The sequence below is a fragment of the Mustela erminea genome, chromosome 5 (genome assembly GCF_009829155.1).
Source record: "Mustela erminea isolate mMusErm1 chromosome 5, mMusErm1.Pri, whole genome shotgun sequence".
Classification (NCBI taxonomy): Eukaryota; Metazoa; Chordata; class Mammalia; order Carnivora; family Mustelidae; genus Mustela; species Mustela erminea.
In genome coordinates, this window is record NC_045618.1 from 27,865,321 (window position 1) to 27,886,801 (window position 21,481).

At 37.8% G+C, this 21,481-nt stretch overlaps 1 protein-coding gene across 10 annotated transcripts in view; it reads right to left on the bottom strand.

Annotated features, from left to right (window-relative positions):
• The window catches only part of HERC2 (HECT and RLD domain containing E3 ubiquitin protein ligase 2), a 235,516-nt gene that overhangs the window by 168,232 nt on the left and 45,803 nt on the right, over positions 1–21,481 (bottom strand). For 9 of the 10 annotated variants that reach the window (XR_004285631.1, XM_032342316.1, XM_032342318.1 and 6 more), the window contains exons 5-11: positions 11,452–11,671; positions 7,760–7,860; positions 7,086–7,242; positions 5,287–5,397; positions 4,369–4,540; positions 2,232–2,405; positions 271–459 (exon numbers count right to left, since the gene is read on the bottom strand). Coding sequence is in view for 9 of the 10 variants with exons in the window: in XM_032342316.1 (XP_032198207.1) it covers positions 271–459; positions 2,232–2,405; positions 4,369–4,540; positions 5,287–5,397; positions 7,086–7,242; positions 7,760–7,860; positions 11,452–11,671 (1,124 nt within the window). In the remaining variant the exon portion in view is untranslated. Of the gene's footprint in view, positions 1–270; positions 460–2,231; positions 2,406–4,368; positions 4,541–5,286; positions 5,398–7,085; positions 7,243–7,759; positions 7,863–11,451; positions 11,672–21,481 lie in introns of those variants that run through there. The other variant, XM_032342321.1, reaches the window with a different exon arrangement.

Consider the following 21,481-nt stretch of genomic DNA (forward strand, 5'->3'; position numbering starts at 1 on the left):
ACTGAGTTTACACATGGAAAATTAACTTACAAATGGGAATCATGATGGGCAATGCATGTTACTGTAAAGAGCTCCTGATCTTTAACGACTAAGAAATTCTTCCCCAAATGATCTCAATTATTTAAGATTATTAAGTACAACTAGTAAAACACAATGAAAAGATGTTTCTAAATCTTCAGAAATCAAAATGGCTTACAGACTAGAATTCTGTAGCACCTGTAAAAGAAAAGTGCCCACAAAGGGAAGTGATCTAGGCCCCAGAACACCCACCAGCGTGTCACTGTTGTAGGCCTGAGTGTACACACGGCCATTCCTGGACAAGATCAGGAAGCGCTTCTCTGCACAGGCAATCTGCGTGACCCCCAGGTTGGCAAGTCCTTCACACTGAATTGGACCAATCACATTGGCATAGTATTTCCATCCTATTAACCCCCATCCTATGACTTCTTGCAATGATCCCTGTAAGATAACAAGATAAGGAAACATTTTCTTATAGTGGCAAAAATACTTCTTTCTTCAAGACGAAACCAGAGAGGGAGCCAAACCCATAAGAGACTCTTAATCTCAGGAAACAAACTGAGGGTTGCTGGAGGGGAGGGGAGTGGGAAGAATGGGGTGGCTGAGTGATAAACACTGGGGAGAGTATGTGCTATAGTGAGTACTGTGAATTGTGTAAGACTGACGATTCACAAACCTATACCCCTGAAACAAATAATACATTGTATGTTAATAAAAAAAGTTATATTGCACTTTATAAAAGCAAAAGCAATGAAAACTTCAGGTATCTACATAAAGTGTTTTGAGAAACTAAGAACAAAACAAAACAAAACAAAAGAGTATTTCTTTCTTACTTCAAAAGAAAGAAAAATTTATGCTAAGAGTAACACTGAGGTATCATAGAATAAAAACAAAGCATGTAAAGAAAGCTGATCTAAAACATCAAAATAAGTTATAACATTCCATATTACCTCATTTAACAGGTAAGATGATGAAGAAACTGAACAGGCTATTCTTCCACACCATTTCATTTTAACAGAAACCACTAAAAAGTAATATAAGTAGAACTTAAACATACTTTTAAATGCTTGGCCTGTATCAGGTTACCATTTTTGTCATAACAGGAAGAAACCTGAAAGCCTAAGTACGAGGCTGAGAAACAAGTAATCCTAATGCTGGGTGTGGGTGAGAAGGATCAAGTTGTATGTGAGCAGTTTTGTGATAATCAGCTAATGTGTCCACCCACATCAAGTACATCACCACTGGTGTATGCATATGCGCAAACAGAACAAATGTACAAGGCTAATCATTGCAGCAGTATTTGAGCAGCAAACTTCTGGCAACACAGTGTCCACCAAAAAAATCATGATAGATCCATACATAGAATACTGAGTTGCTTTAAAATAAACAAAGAAGTTCTATTTATTAATAGATAAAGCTCCTCAGTATATACTGTGTAGTGAAAAAAACAAGCTACGACAGGCTACCACTATTGCTAATACCAGAGATATTAAAAGGATATGTAAGAGATAAGTTAAAAGCAGCAGGTACAAAACCAGGCAGACGAGGGGACAGGAAAAAGAATCTAACAGTGTCCTTGCACTTAATTTTGACTTTTGAATCATGTGAATATACTTATTTGGGGGAGAAAAAAAAAAGACTCTGAAATCATACATAAATCATATTAAAAATAAAAAGTTAGACCTGGATACAAATCCAGGATTATTCTTCGTGATCCTGGCAAAATTCACTGCCACTACAAATGGCAGTCTTCTCGTCAATATAATGGGACAGTACTGTGATGAACAGATGTAACTATGTATGTGAAGTCCTCAGGGGGCCTACACTGGCAGGCTCTTCACACATATAGATTAGTGCTACCACTGCTCTGAGTAGCATCAAGATAGTCCATGGTCTAAGCTCCTATGTACAAAAAAGGCACTGGAACTTCCCTGAGGAAGGCAGGGTGGTTGTTTGCATAAAGGAGAGCTCTATGGGGACACATCCCCTGACAGTGAAACCTGGGACAGTGGATTGGGTCCTACACCCCTGTGCACCTCAGCTTGCTCATCACTCACTGTGACCACTGACAACACTTTAAACTGTATACATGTTTAAAAGCTGTAACCAGCTCCACCCCCAACACCAGAAAAAGTCTCCATATTGGCACAGGGTGAGAATCTAGGAGTGCTACTAACTGTAGAACATACAAAGAACACCGGTTTCTCACATACCTTATGAGATGTTGGTGAGCTACACAGAGGCGGCATACAGGGAGTAGCGAGGCGGTCTAAATGGGCCATGACAACAACTGCAGTTTGTCTTAAGTCAATGGCAAGCTCATTGTCTTGTGGAAGAGTAAGGTACCTCAGGAAACTCTCGTTGGGGCTCAAAGGACCAGACAAAAGCTGGGAAGAAAAGTAAGTAGACTTCGTGAGAATTGTGGAAAAATTAAAGTAACACAATTAGCCCTTAACCACTCTTTATATTTTGGTAGTCACAGTTATGCATTATCTGTAAATCTACTCCTTTTGGCCATTAAATGAGAAGTGTTACTGATGCAGTGACTCTATATATCCACATGTTTACACACTTGCTACAAAACTACACAGAGCAGTGCCTGCATATCTATACATGCATACTCCACACAGGTCAATGTGGCCCAGTTACCCTGCAAACTCACCCCTCCAACAGCCCTCAGAATACAGAGCAAGCTTCTTAGGAACACAGCAATGCACCGCAAACTGGCTTTGCAAACTGAAAACCAAAACCACTTGTTTAAACTTAAATGCCACCTACCCTTGAGAAAACCTAATGTTACCTACACATTAAGTAACAAATTTCATTCTTCTAAAGGCAGAATAAACTTACTCCCATTAAAGACTACCAAGTGATAGAAAAATTAATTTTAATGGAATGGCTGCCTTTCCAGGAAAGACCTACAGGATCAGACTTGTACCTCTAAATAGAAACAACCCCAGGAATTCAGACCCAGGAACTAAGCAGGCCCTCCTCTGCCACCAGTCTCACTGTTCTAGGACTAAACACAGTGATGACTTAGGTGATATGCTCCACACAGCGCTCTGCATATAGGAAGGGCCAACATAGTAAGTCACTATTTTTAATGCTCCTTTTCTAATATATACTTAAAAGTGTGTGTGTCAGGGGCACCTACTGAGTAGCTCAGTTAAATGTCCAAACCTTGATTTCAGCTCAGGTCATGATCTCAGGGTTGTGAGATCGAGCCCCCCAACTGGGCTCTGCGCTCAGTGGGGAGTCTGCTTGAGACTCTCTCCTTCTCTCTCTCTGCCCTCCCCCTGGGCATGCACATTTTCTCTCATTAATAAAGAAATAAATCTTGGGGCGCCTGGGTGGCTCAGTGGGTTAAGCCGCTGCCTTCGGCTCAGGTCACGATCTCAGGGTCCTGGGATCGAGTCCCGCATCGGGCTCTCTGCTCGGCAGAGAGCCTGCTTCCTCCTCTCTCTCTGCCTACTTGTGATCTCTCTCTGTCAAATAAATAAATAAAAATCTTAAAAAAAATAAAAATTAAAATTAAAAAAAAATAAAGAAATAAATCTTAAAAAGAAAAAGAAGTATGCATATCAGATTTCGTTCTGTGCTGAAGTGCAGCTGGCACTTACTGATCTGAGGTCTTCTCCATAAATGGCATATGGAGGAAGATGTATCTGACTTCACTAAGCAGGGTCAAAACAAATAAACATTAACCACTAGGCAACTACATGACCTCACAGTAAAGCACATCCTCTGGCCCAGGCACACTCCATCCCACACAGCTGAGCCTCAAGTCCTCGTGCCGCCTCCCTACATTATCAGTGCAAGTGACCATAAGGATGTGCTTGACTTTGCTTCTGAAATATTGTCAGAATGTTTACCCTACTAACTAACTCCTTCATGGAGGTAAGCATGCCTTCTTTACATCTTCCAGAGCATCTTAAACTTACTCCCCATCACAAACAAAGCAGAGCCAAAGCAAGTTTCTAGGCTGCTAGAAACACACAAGCACTAAACCTACAAACACAAAGGGCTCAATGGCTCCAGTTCAGCAGAAAGAAAACTGCAAGGTCAAAAAGGAGCAGAGGAATCTCTCTAAAAGTACAAGTTGATAAATGCCAAGAAGTACATTCTTCCTACAGAGTACACACAATCCAGAAGACACACACAGAGGCCACGCCATCTGAAACTCACCCTACGACATTCCACACCTATCCCACATCTGACTCACTCTCTCCCCTAAAGACAACCACTGCCAAAGACATGCATTCTGGTCTTTTAATTTATAAAAGTCTAACTCTTTTAGGATAACTGAATCAAGACAGCTATTTAAATGCAAAATCTTGTTATGATACTTACGTGAGTATCACCCTCTGTATGAGGGGCATCTTTACTGCAGATGATGCTCTGGAATCTTTGCAGCAAAGGGAGAAGGGGAGCGCTGGTGCCCTGGGCAGACCGCTCATTGTCAGTTTCCTGGGTCCCACTGTCCCACAGTTGAAGCAACAACAGGATGGCTGATAACATTTGGCTGAAAGAGAAAATACCTTTATTCTCTAGCAAAAACAAATTAGCTTTTATTGCCATGGTCTGTCAAAAATAAAAGGCAGGTTAACTAACTAAAATAGAAGAAATACTTTATATTTGAAAGGATACTACTAAAATAATCCCATGAAACCAATTCTTGGCAGTAAAATCACTGAATCAATGTCAAGATTTTAGCACACTCGAAGATATCCATACACAAGATATCCACACTCGAAGGATAAGAAATATAAAATCAGTTAAGAAACTCAAACAAGAATTTTTTCTATGTTAAAGGAAGCTCCACACCAAGCATGGAGCCCAACCCAGGGCTTGAAATTACAACACTGAGCCAAAATTAAGTCAGATGCTTAGCCGACTAAGCCACCCGGGCACCCCTCAAACAGCTTTCTAAAGGGAAATCCTAGGACCTTAATTAATGGAATAAAAATCACTTGTGAGAAAAATTAAAAGAAAAAAAAAAGAACAGCTCCTACACCACTAAAAAGTTAAACACATACATAGTTAAACACTACTAGAAAGTTAAAAACATAAAAAAGGAAATAAAGAAAACCTAAGCATAACCACGTCTGAAAGAAGAGGAAGTCCTGGGATGGGATATGGCTCTTTGATTATAGAAGACCACCACATGCTTTATACAATTACAAATATTTAGTGAAATCCCATAAAATGAAACAAATGTTCAAATAGAGACATTTCCCTGAAATGCTCTCAGCCTGAGGCACCCCTCACCTAAGAGTGCCTCTCTGCACAGCCAGCTCTAATAGGATGGCCAGGGCCAGGTGCTGGTCCTGCAGGGGGATGGTTCCTGGCCCTTTGGTACCAGGCGTTCCATGAACATCCCTGAAATGAAAGAACAAAGTAACATGAGAGCTTAAAGATAGCATGTATATTTTTAATATTTAAAATCAAGTTTCTGAGACTTATTACTCGAATTTAATAAGAGATTTTAAAGCATATAATTAATTTGTAAAGATATTTTCTTATTAAAAGAATTAATTCAGATACTATAAGATGACTACATTAGAAAACATATTCCAGTTTCCATAGCATAAAATTATTTTTATCAATATTCAAGTCATGAGTAGAAAAATGTTTAGATATGTCTCCACTTTCAAGGACATGTATGGCTATTAGAATATCCACATTCCTCAATGGAAATGGAGAAACATTAACTTCTAAAACTATCTGGCAAATAAAGGAAAATGTCTATGCTTATTTTTATCTCTGATCAAAGGAATATTTCAACTTTCCCCCAATAAAAAATAACAAGTCTTCTTGGGTTAACCAAGATAGGAAGGGAGGACCTTCCAACATCACCATTACGGTTGAATTTTGAAATTACAGTTGACCCTTGAACAGGTTTGAACTGTACTGGTTCGTTTATACAAAGATATTTTTCAATACGTATGTTGAAAAAATTTTTAGAGATTTGCAATAATTTGAAAAAACTCACAGATGAACCATGTAGCCTAGAAATACCAAAACTTTTAAGAAAAAGGTAGTATAATAAGAATACAGTAAATAATAGATATAAAATATGTGTTAATCCACTGTTCAGGTTACCAGTCAGGCTTCCGATCCACAGTATGCTATTAGTTTAGTTTGGGGGAGTCAAATGTTATATGTGGATTTTTACCTGTGTGGAGACTGGTACCCCTAGGCCCCATATTGTTCAAGGATCAACTGTAATTCCAAGGCTATTTTCAGGGCCCCTAGCCTTAAACCTTGTTGAAATGCCCTCATCAGCACGCTAGGGTGCTGAACTCACAGCCTGTTGGCATAGAGACCAGAGGTGTCCCTGAGTACTAGACAGGACACAGCAGTGACCTCTGGCAAAGGAATGAGAAAACACTCACTTTTCCTTTAATTATGTCCTTACTGCTGAATTATGTCTTGAGTACATACATTTTCTTTATTTTTTTCTTTTATTTTTTCAATGTTCCAAGATTCATTGTTTATGCACCACAGCCAGTGCTCCATGCAATACATACCCTCCGCCTGACTTTATATTTAAAAACTCTTAACAAAAATACATAGCACCCAAGACCAGAGTTCATGGCTTTCCTTACCAAAAAATGATTCACATTCAAAAAATTTTTAACACTAACATGAATAGATGTAGGTTTAAACATTTTGATCTTGAGTAGTTGTTTAATCCCACATTGTCCATCAAGACAATACCCCTCACTCAGAATGGTAACATCCACATTCTCACTGAGAGGCCCATAACAGGTGCTCAAACACTTTATGAATGACTAATTTCCAAATCATAAAATATCTGAAAAAAATACATTACAAAAGCATCTTTCATTTTCCACCTGATTCAATATGACAGCCTCCTGGGTCTAATCAGAATATCAAAATCAAATCTTTGAAAACCTAAAAACCAAGATCTAGAATCACAGAGCTGAGGATGGCCTGGAAACACATACCACAAACCTTCTGCTCTAAAGAGAAGAAAGTGAGACGAGACTTTGAAGCATGTTAGAACCATTCATGTAGTAAGATAAAAAAACAAAAAAACTCACCCTGTCACGACAGATCTGAGGAACCTGGTTGCTCTCTCTACCACTTCCAGCCACACAGAAGACACGGTGCTCTCATCAAAGAGTGAAGCCTCAGGCAGGGCTCTCAAGGCATCCAGGGACTCCTGCAACAGCTCGCTGCAGAGATCCGCATCCTCCCCTGGGCACACACATGCATCAGAGGAGGCCACCAATTCCTCAGGCAACAATGACAAGTAAAGCCCTCCCCACTTTCTCAGACGGGCCTCCTACCCCATCATGTGTGAGGAAGCCACTGTTCCATTTTCAATCCCTCACTTTCCTCTCAACAAGATACTCCAAGAACTCAGGAGATTAGAACTTAATACTAAGTGCCCCAAAGTCAGTTCTTTATTTTATGACTCTGTCATGTGCAATCCTAACTTCTTGTTCTAGAAAATAAATCAGCATTGATGTACACTGTAGTGGTTTAGCTGGGATGTATGCACATACATACTTTTTCTTTCTTTCTTTCTTTTTTTTTTTTTTTTAAGATAACAGTCCTAGAAAATCAGACAGACTGAAGCCTCTCATTCTACAAACAAGAAAAATGAGGCACAGAGAGCATACAGGATCAGCCCAAGGGCATGTGGTGGCAGAACTGAGAAGATAATCCAAGTCTCCTGATGTGGGGAACTGAACACTCTGGGCCCACATACCTGACCGCCAGGCCCTGCGTAAGAAGGCAAAGGCAAAGGAGAGAGCTGCTCGGGATCCAACTCTTGCAAGACCTTCCACTCCTTTGCCTGTGGGCCGGGAACTGTGGGCAACACACATGGGAGATGTGATAACTGGTTAGTCAGAGGAATGTGCAAATACTAAAATAAAATAAGTAACATGTAAGGATGTGTATAAAAAAATGTGATGAGGGCGCCTGGGTGGCTCAGTGGGTTAAGCCGTTGCCTTCGGCTCAGGTCATGATCTCAGGGTCCTGGGATCGAGGCCCGCATCGGGCTCTCTGCTCAGCAGGGAGCCTGCTTCCCTCTCTCTCTCTCTGCCTGCCTCTCCATCTACTTGGGATTTCTCTCTGTCAAATAAATAAATAAAAAATCTTTAAAAAAAAAAAATGTGATGAATAGATTTCTTTAGACAGCAGAATGTCAATGTGTGACTTTTAGTTTCATATATAAAAACTTTTATCAAATGTTCTTTGTAAAGGAAGTTTTCTCTTTAAGAAAAAGATATTTAGAAAGAATTTTAAATGACCTGCTGAAATGTCCACAAAATGATCTCTGGGAACTGATATTATGAGTCAGGGAAAGACACATGATAAACAGAAAATTAACTGATAAATACATAAATGGGAGGTTAAAGGTCATGAAGTAATGAAAAGGCAGTGAGGGGGTTGAAGAACACACAGAGAACAATACGACAAATGCCTGAGACAGCACCCAGAAATATGCAATCTGTATTTGCTTTGGACTCTCTTAGGTCTATATGATGACCAGATTAGAGACCCATGTATACATCCTATTCTCTTTCACCCCCATCCTGCTGAGCTTATCCTCTCCTGAATTTAGTACTTATCATTCTCATGTTTTTTAAGTTTTTTATTACTTATATTGTAAAGTTAACAAGATATGCTTGTTTAAAAAAGCTATACAAATGGCATACCATAGAAATCATTCTAAGAAAAACTAGAATATAAAAAGTGTACACTATAAACTCAATCATGCCTAGCAAGTAATTTTATTTTCAACTTTACACTGTTGAGTATTTCTACTATAGACCATATTCTTCAAACTTACTAAAACTCGCTTTCACTATTGGGGGAAATGCTATTAAAAATGGGTAATGATATGGAATCACTGTCCCAAGATACAACAGCAAGTAAAATTAGCAGTGAAGAATGTGGGGACCCCAGAAAGGCAGCTAGTATGCACATATCTATGAATCCTGAGCTTTAGGAGGGGGGCTCATGAGGAGACACAGAAAACCTTAATGAGTGACTGCCTCTAATAAGGGGACTGAGTGTCTGAGAGACAGGAATAATAAAATTTAAACTTTATTTCTGAATGAGAAATACAGCGGTCTTTGAAACAGAAAGAAACATGCTGAGTCTATTCAGATGAGGTAGGAGGAGCCCTCACCAGGAGAAAACTGCTTCAGAAGAAACATGAAACTGGGGTTCCCCCTCAGGCAGTTGTAACCTTGGCCCTAGAGAAAGAGCCCAACAGTCCTAAATCTGTACAGTGGAAGAACTGCTATAACTTCAGTAAGTCACTATTTTACAGATACTCAAGGAAAACAAACAAACATTAAAACAGCTTGGTCCCACACCCATCCACAGCAGTCAACTATCCAACCCACTGCTCCTTGGTAAAACCCATCACTATCCAATTAAGCTGAGAAATGAGGAAAAGAAATCTACAAAAACTTAGAAGATATCACTACACACCTAACAGAATAGCTAAAACAAAGAAGCAACAACACCAAATGCTGACAAAGATGTAAAACAACTAGACCACTGATACACACTGATGAGACTGTAAAACTGTACAGCTATTTTGGAAAGAGTATAGCAATGTCCTACAAACCTAAACGTAAGACATAAGAATTGAACTCTAGGGCATTTATTCCAGAGAAAGAAACAGGTTCACACAAAAACCTGTCCACAAATACTCTCAGCAGCTTTATTCATAATGCTCAACAACTGTTAATAACTGAGCTGTCCTTCAGTTGACGAATGGCCAAACAAAATGAGGATCACCTATGACACAGAATTCTACTATGCGATGATGATACATGCAACTACTTGGAAAAATCCCAAGGAGATAATGCTGATTGAAAAAAGCCAAGGTTACATACTAGACATAAAGAATAGATTAGGGGCTGCCAGAGGATAAGGCAGAGGGGAGGGGAAAAGGAGGTAAGTGTAATTTAAAAAGAATCCTGGTCCTGTACTCTAACTGCCTCAGTGGTAACAGAAATCCACACCTCTGATAAAATCATATGGAAACACATGCAAATATGCATGTACACACAAAAAGAGGTAAGAACATGTACAACTAAGGAAATCTGAGTGAGAGAGGTAATCTGTATCAAAGTCAATATTGTCATTGTGATAGTATACCACAGTTTTGCAAGTGGCTACCATCGGGGAAAAGTAGATGAAGGGTAGAAAGAATCTGCACTATTTCTTACAACTCCATGTGAACCCACAATTATCTGAAAATACATTTTTTTTTTAAAATTAGGAATTTGGGGCGCCTGGGTGGCTCAGTGGGTTAAGCCGCTGCCTTCGGCTCAGGTCATGATCTCAGGGTCCTGGGATCAAGTCCCGCATCGGGCTCTCTGCTCAGCAGGGAGCCTGCTTCCTCCTCTCTCTCTGCCTGCCTCTCTGCCTACTTGTGTTCTCTGTCAAATAAATAAATAAAATCTTAAAAAAAATAAAATAAAATAAAATAAAAATAAATTAGGAATTTGGCTGATTTAGTGAAAGGCAGATTACAATTAATCCATCAATACTTATGTAACCACAAAGGAAAAAACACAGAGAAAAATCAGTTGGGGTTTCAGCCACTTCTGCATCTTAGAGAATTCAGTCTCATTCAACAAACACACAGGAGTGCTTAGACAGTCTCAGAATCTACCACCCGCATATGCAGAACCCCTCTCTGATCAATGATCTCCATGATCATCAAAGGATCACTCACTTCCCAGTCAAGAAGGGAAGAAAAGACTGTGCTGCTCACTAACACCACAAAGGTAGGAATCCTCTGTCGCTTGGTTTAATTTACCTTAAAACTACTATCAAATACAGCACATGTAAGTGATTTCAACTAGATTTTTAAAAAAGTGAAACATGTTAAATTTAGCAAACAAAACTGGTAGACAGCTACATTTTGAAAAAATAAAACTTCATACAAGCCTTAACCATTCAGTTAATGTCTCAGAAAATGTGCTGATGTATACCAATATATTAAAAAAGATTTGCCTGAAAGAATCTCTTATAATAAAAGAATATCACATTAGGAAGAAAAAAATAAGCATCTAAACTACGTAAATATTCCCTATCCAGTAGTAAAATAAAAAAATGTATATATAATATTCAGACCCCATTTGCAAAAATCTAGACATGCATATCTACACTCTTGCTGGCTTCCAGTTACTAACAGGAAAGGATTTTAAAATAGGGGCACAAATTATGAAGCATAGTCTGTTAATCTGAGCAAATTAGCAAACCCATTCTCCATATTATACGAAACATACAAAAAAAAAATACAAGAACAAAATATCTTAAGATGAAAAACGGAACTATAGTGCAAGCTGTACTTAAACTTTCTTAAACAAAACAGCCTACATTTTATATTTAGCTGGTATCAAGATTCCTTCTTCATTATATTATTACCTTTTTTTGTCCACAGGAGGCAAAGAAATGCTGCTACTTTTCCACTTAACTTTAACATTCTCCTGGAAAACAGTTCTATTCAAGGCAATGAAATATCGTTCCAAGATGACCAGCCTCTGCTTGAGTCTCAGGGCTGAAAGAGTAGTAGTGGCTGACTGGATGGCCAGAGCTTGCTGCTCTTTAACCAACACAGAAAGACATTCCTTCAATTCATTCACATCTAGAAAATAAGAGAAGAAAATACCCAACCTCTCAATATCTTGCCTATAGTTTGCTACAATGCTGATAAAATGGATAATAGCAATAATATATAACACCTGAGTACTTAATATGTGCCAACAGTTTTAAGCACCTTACACACCTTACACCTTAAGCACCTTACAACTTACCTATGAGAATTAAGTAATTCTTAATTACTTAATACTCTACATGATTTTAAGGAGCAGGAAACTGAGGCACAGAGAATTTGCTCAAGGTGACACAGAGGATTATGGCACATGAGACAGACCACTCTTAGTCACCATGGTATGCTGTCTCTCTGAAGCACTGTAATAAAGCTTTTAATACAAAATTATAAAGCCAATGCTTCTCGGCAGCACATTTCCTACACACACAAAAAAACTCTATCCATTATATTCATGTTATGTAACCAAACTCAAAATAAAAATGTTTCAATAAAATTGTCTAGCATATATGATTCATGAAAGGTAATAAATTTACAGGAATATTTTGGAGGAAGATAAAATAATTACAATTGATGCTTAAACAACACAGTCTTAAGCTACACAGATCCACTTATACACACTTTTTTTCAATAAATACATTGGAAAATTTTTTGAAGATTTGCAACAATTTTTAAAAACTCACAAACAAATCACAAAGCCTAGAAATATCAAAAAAAACTTAAAAGGTATGCCATAAATGCAAATATATGTGTAACTACTATTCTATCATTTACTACCATAAAATATACACAAATCTATTATAAAGTTAAAAGTTATCAGCTTACACACAAAAATACTTACAAAACCCCTACAAGGTTAAGAGAAGTGTAAACAAACCTAAAGATGCAGTATTAAATCGTAACAGCATAAAATTAACCACAGTACATACCTAATGTAATGTACTACTCTAATAATTTCATAACCACTCCTGTTGCTATTGCAGTGAGTCAAGTGTTCCAAGTATCCGTTTAAAACAACACTAAATGCTAATCATCTCCACATGAGCAGCTGTCCCAGTAAATTGTGTATTACAGTAAAAAGTGATCTCTAGTAGTTCTGATGTATCTTTCACTTTGTTTAGTGCAATACTGTAAACCTTGAATAACACCATGGGATCCATACGTAGTGCCACTAATGATGCCGGATGTGCACCCAAGAAGCAGAGAAAAGTCACAACATTACAAGAAAAGGTTGAATTGTTTGATAAGTACTATAGATGGAGGTCTGCAGCTGTGGTTGCCTGCCGTATCAAGATAAATGAATCTGGTATAAGAACCAATGTTAAGAGGCACTTGGGTGGCCCATATCAAGACCCACATCAGCCTCCCTGCTCAGCAGGAAGACCGCTTCTCCTTCTGCCACTCCCCCTACTTGTGTTCCCTCTCTCACTGGGTCTCTCTCTGTCAAATAAATAAATAAAATATTTTTTTTAAAAAAAGAAGAGGAGGGGCGCCTGGGTGGCTCAGTGGGTTAAGCCGCTGCCTTCGGCTCAGGTCATGATCTCAGCGTCCTGGGATCGAGTCCCGCATCGGGCTCTCTGCTCAGCAGGGAGCCTGCTTCCCTCTCTCTCTCTCTGCCTGCCTCTCCGACTACTTGTGATTTCTCTCTGTCAAATAAATAAATAAAATCTTTAAAAAAAAAAAGAAGAGGAAATTCATGAAGCTGACAAAGTAGTCACACCAGCAGACACAAAAACATTGTACTTTCTACGAAATACCTTTTCATGCAGTACTAAAATTGCAGCTTTTTTTTTAAAGATTTTATTTATTTATTTGACACAGAGACAGAGATCACAAGTAGGCAGAGAGGCAAGCAGAGAGAGAGGAGGAAGGAGACTCCCTGCTGAGCTGAGTGCCGGATGTGGGGCTCAACCCCAGGACCCTGAAATCATGACCTGAGCCAAAGGCAGAGGCCTAACCCACCGAGCCACCCAGGCACCCCAAAAATGCAGCTTTTATGTGGGTGCAGAATTGCTGTAAGAAAGGAATACCTGTAGAGACTCTAATGATATTTGAGAAAAAGCAAAGTCATTATATGATGACAACCTAAAGCAAAAGAAGATGAAATTCAAAAGCTGGAAAATTTGATGCCAGTAAGTTGGTTTGGTAATTTCAGAAAGAGATTTGGCTTAAAAAATGTCAACAGGAAAAGCAGCTTCTGCCAATCAAGAGGAAGTAGACAAGTTCCCATATGCCATTCAGAAAGTCATTGAGGAGAAAGAAAACATGCCTGCACAGGTTTTTGATGCAGATGAAAGTGTCCTATTTTGGGGGGGAAAAAAAATTCCACAAACAGCATTTATTACTGAGAGAAGTGAGCACCAGGACTTAAAGCAGGCAGGGATAGATGAATTACACTGTTTTATACAAATGCAGTAGGTTTACAATCAGGACTGCCCTTATCTATAAAGCTCCTAACCCCCGACCAAGATAAGGGGCCAAGATAAACACCAACTGCCAGTTTTTTAGTTGTCCATCAAGAGGCCTGGATGAAAACCCTTTTTCTGGAAAAGAAAGGGAACTAATCAGTAACAAGAAAACATATGAAAGTACAAATCTCACTGGAAAGATAAATACATAGTAAAGGTAAGTGATTAATCACTTATAAAACCTCGCATAAAGGATAAAAGACAAGATTAGTAAAAATAACTACAACTACAATGACTAAAAGATACACAGGATAAAAAGATGTAAATTATAACATCAAAGCATAAAGCATGAGGGTGAGGGTAAAAATTCAGAGCTTTAGAATACTTTCAAACTTATGCTGTTATCAACTTAAAATAGACCGTTATAAATATATAACGGCATGCTAACCATAAAACAAAAACCTATAGCACATACATAAAATATAATGATAAGGATATCTAAGCATAACAATAAAGGAAGCCATCAAACCACCAAGGAGGAAAGCAAGAGGAGAAAAAAGGAACAAAGGAACTATAAATCAGCCAGAAAACAATTAACAAAACGGCAATAAGCACATACCTATCAATAATCAGTGTACATGTAAATACAGAGAATTCTCCAATTAAAAGACACGGAATGGCTGAATAAGCTGTCTACAAGAGATTCACCTACAGACATAAGGACACAGACTGAAAGTGAAGGGATGAAAAAAGATATTCCATACAAAGGACAACCAAAGCTAAGTGGGCATACTTACGCTTTTATCAGACAACACAGACTTAAAATAAAGACTGTATAAAAAGCCAAAGAAAAAGAAAAGCATTACATAATGATAAAAAGTAATAAAAAAAAAATAGTCCACCCAACAGAAGATATAACAGTTATAAATATTAAGGCACCCAATGTAGAAAAAATTAATATATAAAAGCACACCTCAACAAACATAAGGGAGAAAAAATATATCAGTACAGTAATAGCAGGGGACTTTAATATTCTACTTTCACCAATGAACAGATGATCCAGCCATAAAATTAATAAGGAAATATCACCTTAAACTATATATCAGACTAGATGGAATTAACAGATGTATACAGAAAAAAAAAAAAAGAATATACTTTCTTGTCATGACAACATGGAAATTCTCTAGGACAGATCACATATTAGAGCATAAGAAAAGCCTTAATAAATTTAAGGATACCAAAATCACATCAAGCAACTGTTCCAACCAAACTAGAAATCAATTATAAGAAAACTGTAAAATTCACAAATATGTGAAGATTAAACAACATGGTACTTGGCAACCAATGGGTCAATCAAGAAATCAAGAGGAAACAGAAAATACCTTGAGACAAATGAAAAGAAAAATACAGAAATACAGCCTACCAAAACTTACAGGATACAGCAAAAGCAGTTCTAAAAGGGAAGGTCACAGAGATAAATGCCCACATCAAGAAACAAGATACAGGGACGCCTGGGTGGCTCAGCTGGTTGAGCAGCTGCCTTCGGCTCGGGTCATGATCACGGCGTCCTGGGATCGAGTCCCACATCGGGCTCCTTGCTCCGCGGGGAGCCTGCTTCTCCCTCTGCCTCTGCCTTCCACTCTGTCTGCCTGTGCTCGCTCTCACTCGCTCTCTCTCTCTCTGACAAATAAATAAATAAAATCTTTAAAAAAAAAAAAAAAAGAAACAAGATACATATCAAATAATCTAACTTCACACCTCAAGGAACTACAAAAAGAACAAATGAAGGATAAAGTTAGTAGAAGGAAAAAAAAAAAACAAGAATAATGAAATAGGTAATAAAAAGACAATAGAAAATATCAATGAAATCAAGAACCGGTTCTTTGATAAGAAAAATGAAATTGACAAACAGGTAGCTAAAGTTACCAAGAAAAAAAAGAGAGAACTCAAATAAAATAAGAAATGAAAGAAGACTTGTTAATTTTAGCCATTCTGACTGGTGTGAGGTGATATCTCATTGTGGTTTTGATTTGTATTTCCCTGATGCCGAGTGATATGGAGCAGCACTTTTTCATGTGTCTGTTGGCCATCTGGATGTCTTTTTTGCAGAAATGTCTGTTCATGTCTTCTGCCTATTTCTTGACTGGATTATTTGTTCTTTGGTGTTGAGTTTGCTAAGTTCTTTATAGATTTTGGACACTAGCCCTTTATCTGACATGTCGTTTGCAAATATCTTCTCCCATTCTGTCAGTTGTCTTTTGGTTTTGTTAACTGTTTCTTTTGCTGTGCAAAAGCTTTTGATTTTTTTTTTTCTCTAGCTTCCTTTCTAGTCTTTTTTTTTTAATTTTTTATTTTTTATAAACATATATTTTTATCCCCAGGGGTACAGGTCTGTGAATCACCAGGTTTACACACTTCACAGCACTCACCAAAGCACATACCCTCCCCAATGTCCATAACCCCACCCCCCTTCTCCCAACCTCCCTCCCCCCAGCAACCCTCAGTTTGTTTTGTGAGATTAAGAGTCACTTATGGTTTGTCTCCCTCCCAATTCCATTTTGTTTCATTGATTCTTCTTCTACCCACTTAAGCCCCCATGTTGCATCACCACTTCCTCATATCAGGGAGATCATATGATAGTTGTCTTTCTCTAAAAGCTTTTGATCTTGCTGAAATCCTGATAGTTCATTTTTGCCCTTGCTTCCCTTGCCTTTGGCAATGTTCCTAGGAAGATGATGCTGCGGCTGAGGTAGAAGAGATTGCTGTCTGTGTTCTCTTCAAGGATTTTGATGGATTCCTTTCTCACATTGAGGTCCTTCATCCATTTTGAGTCTATTTTCATGTGTGGTGTAAGGAAATGGTCCAATTTCATTTTTCTGCATGTGGCTGTCCAATTTTCCCAACACCATTTATTGAAGAAGCTGTCTTTTTTCCATTGGACATTCTTTCCTGCTTTGTTGAAGATTAGTTGACCATAGAGTTGAGGGTCTATTTCTGGGCTCTCTAATCTGTTCCATTGATCTATGTGTCTGTTTTTGTGCCAGTACCATGCTGTCTTGATGATGACAGCTTTGTAATAGAGTTTGAAGTCCAGAATTGTGATGCCACCAACTTTGGCTTTCTTTTTCAATATTCCTTTGGCTATTTGACGTCTTTTCTGGTTCCATATAAATGTTAGAATTATTTGTTCCATTTCTTTGAAAAAGATGGATGGTACTTTGATAGGAATTGCATTAAATGTGTAAATTGCTTTAGGTAGCACAGACATTTTTACAGTATTTATTCTTCCAATCCAGGAGCATGGAACATTTTTCCATTTCTTTGTGTCTTCCTCAATGTCTTTCATGAGTACTTTATAGTTTACTGAGTATAGATTCTTTGCCTCTTTAGCTAGGTTTATTCCTAGGTATCTTATGGTGTTGGGTGCAATTGTAAATGGGACTGACTCCTTAATTTCTCTTTCTTCTGTCTTGTTGTTGGTGTAGAGAAATGCAACTGATTTCTGTGCATTGATTTTATACCCTGACACTTTACTGAATTCCTGTACAAGTTCTAGCATTTTTGGAGTGGAGTCTTTTGGGTTTTCCACATAGAAGTCCTGAGGCTAGGACTTCTAGTACTATGTTGAATAGCAGTGGTGATAATGGACATCCCTGCTGTGTTCCTGACCTTAGTGGAAAAGCTTTCAGATGTTAGCGAGGATGCAGAGAAAGGGGAACCTTCCTACACTGTTGGTGGGAATGCAAGCTGGTGCAAACATTCTGGAAAACAGTGTGGAGGTTCCTCAAAAACTGAAAATAGAGCTACCCTATGACCCAGCAATTGCACTACTGGGTATATATCCTAAAGATACAAACGTGGTGCTCTGAAGGGACACGTGCACCCGAATGTTTATGGCAGCAATGTCCACAACAGCCAAACTATGGAAAGAACCTAGATGTCCATCAACAGATGAATGGATAAAGAAGATGTGGTATATATACACAAGGGAATACTATGCAGCCATCAAAAGAAATGAAATCTTGCCATTTGCGATGACGTGGATGGAACTAGAGGGTATCATGCTTAGCGAAATAAGTCAAGTGGAGAAAGACAACTATCATATGATCTCCCTGATATGAGGAAGTGGTGATGCAACATGGAGGGTTAAGTCGGTAGGAGAAGAATAAAGAAACAAGATTGGATTGGGAGGGAGACAAACCATAAGTGACTCTTAATCTCACAAAGCAAACTGAGGGTTGCTGGGGGGAGGGGATTTCAGAGAAGGGGGGTGGGGTTATGGACCTTGGGGAAGCTATGTGCTATGGTGAGTGCTGTGAAGTGTGTAAACCTGGCGATTCACAGATCTGTACCCCTGGGGATAAAAATATATTATATGTTTATAAAAAATAAAAAATTTTAAAAATAAATAAATAAATAAAATTTTAAAAAAAGAAATGAAAGAAGAGCTGTTACAACTGATACTACAGAAGTACAAAAATTGTAAGAAACTACTATGAACAATTATACACCAACAAACTATACAACCCAGAAGAAATGGACAAATTCCTAGAAACATACAACTTTCTAAAACTGAATGAGAAAGAAACAGAAAATATGAAAAGGAGATTTAATCAGTAATAAAAACCTCCCCGCCTGGGTGATTCAGTCGGTTAAGCATCTCTCTTCAGCTCAGGTCATGATCCCAGGGTCCTAGGATCAAGCACCACATCAGATTCCTTACTCAGTCCCTCTCCTTCGGCCTGTCACTCCCCCCTTGCGCTCTGTCAAATAAATAAATAAAACCATAAAAAAAAAAATTCAGAAACAGATGGCTTCACTGTTGAATTCTGCTAAACATTCAAAGGAGAATTAATACCAACCCTTCTCAAACTCTACCAAAAAACTGAGGAGGAGAGAACACTTCCTAATTCATTTTATGAGACCAGAATTACTGATCTCAAAGCAAGATAATGACACCAGAAGAGGAAAAAAAAAAACAGTTACAGGCCAATTTCCCTAACTAACATATACACCAAAATCCTCAGAAATTAGCAAACTGATTTTGTCAATACATTAAAAGGGTGCTACTTCATGATCAACTGGGATTTAGTCCCAGGGACACAAGGATAGTTCAATACCCACAAACCAATCAATATAATATACATTAACAAAATGAAAAATAAAATCATAATATAAAATAAAAAGAAAAAATAAAATCATAATATAAAATAAAATTAAAATTAAAATCATAATATAATATAAAATAAAATAAAAATCATATGATAATTTCAATAAATGCAGAAAAAGCATCTGACAAAATTCAACATCCATTTAAGATAAAAGTTCTCAACAAAGCAGGTATAGACAGAATGCACTTCCAAGATAATAAAGGCCATATATGACAAGCTCACAGCTAACACTGACTTAACACTGAAAAGCTGGAAGCTTTCCTTCGAAAATTAGGAACAAGACAAGGATGCTCACTCTGACCACTTTTATTCAACACAGTATTAGAAATCCTAACCAGAACATTTAGACAAGCAAAAAAAACAAAGGTATCCAAACTGGAAAGAAAAAAATAAAACTGTCATTATTTGCAAATGATATGATACATAGAAAATCCTAAAGACCACAAAAAAAAAGAAAGAAAAGAAAGAAAAACTGTTAGAGTTAATAAACTCAGTAAAGTAGCAGGATATACATTAAGGAGGGCACTTAATGTAATGAGCACTGGGTGTTAAATTATATGCAACTGATGTATCACTAAATTCTACCTCTGAAACTAATAATACATTTTATTCTAATTAATTGGCTTTGACTTTTTAAAAAATTAATTTTATAAAAGCAGAATACAATTATCAATACACACAAATCCTAGTCATTTCTATAAACTAATAATGAACTATCACAGAAAACAATCCCATTTATAACTACAACAAGAAGAACAAAATACCTAGGAATAAATTGAACAATGAAGGTCAAAGACCCGTAAAAAGTATAAGACAATGATGAAAAAAATTAAAGATGGTGACATGGAAAGATAATCCATGCTCATGGACTGGAAGAATTAATATTGTCAAAATGTCCACACTACTCAAAGCAATCTACAGATTCAAAATCCCTATCAAAATTTCAGTGGCATTTTTACAGAAATAGAATGATCCTAATATTTATATGGAACCATAAAAGACCAAACAGCCAAAGCTATCTTGAGAAAAAAGAACAAAGCTAGAGGTATCACACCCCCTAATTTCAAACTATAATACTATGGTAATCAGGGCGCCTGGGTGGCTCAGTGGGTTAAGCCGCTGCCTTCGGCTCAGGTCATGATCTCAGGGTCCTGGGATCAAGTCCCGCATCGGGCTCTCTGCTTAGCAAGGAGCCTGCTTCCTCCTCTCTCTCTGCCTGCCTCTCTGCCTACTTGTGATCTCTGTCTGTCAAATAAATAAATAAAATCTTTAAAAAAAAAAAATACTATGGTAATCAAAACAGTATGGCACTGGCATAAAAACACACAAATCAATGGAACAGAAAAGAAAGTCCAGAAATAAACCCACACATGTTTGGTCAATTAATTTGTAACAAAGGAGCCAAGAATATACAATGGGGAAAGGATAGTCTCTTTAGTAAATCTTATTGGAAAAACTGGACAGACACATCCAAAAGAATGAAACTGGACCACTATCTTATATCACACACAAAAATTGACTCAAATGGCTTAAAAACTTGAACATAAGACCTGAAACCATAAAAATCCTAGAATTCAACATTGATGGTAAGCTTCCTGACACAAATCTTAGCAAGGATTTTTTTCAATCTGATACCAAAAGCAAAAGTAAACAAGTGGGACTCAACAAACTAAAAAGCTTCTGCAGAGCAAAGGAAACCATCAATAAAACGAAAAGGCAACCTACCAAATGGGAGAAAATATTTGCAAATGATGTATCTGATAAGGGATAAAAGGTTAACATCCAAAATACATTTAAAAAAAAATTCTAAAGGCGCCTGGGTGGCTCAGTGGGTTAAGCCGCTGCCTTCAGCTCAGGTCATGATCTCAGAGTGCTGGGATCGAGTCCCGCATCAGGCTCTCTGCTCAGCGGGGAGCCTGCTTCCCTCTGTCTCTCTCTGCCTGCCTCTCCATCTACTTGTGATTTCTCTCTGTCAAATAAATAAATAAATAAAATCTTTAAAAAAAAATTCTAAAACTCAATAGCAAAAAAAAAAAAATCCAATTAAAAATGAGAAGGGAAGGGCACGTGGGTGGCTCAATTGGTTAAGCCACCTGATCCTTTGGCTCAGATCATGAACCTGGATCGCAGGATCAAGTCCCAGGTCAGGCTCCCTGCTCAGTGGGGAATCTGCTTCTCCCTCTGACCCTACCCCCCTCTTATGCTCTCTCTCAAATAAATAAGTAAGATTTTTTTTTTTTAAAGATTTATTTATTTATTTGACAGAG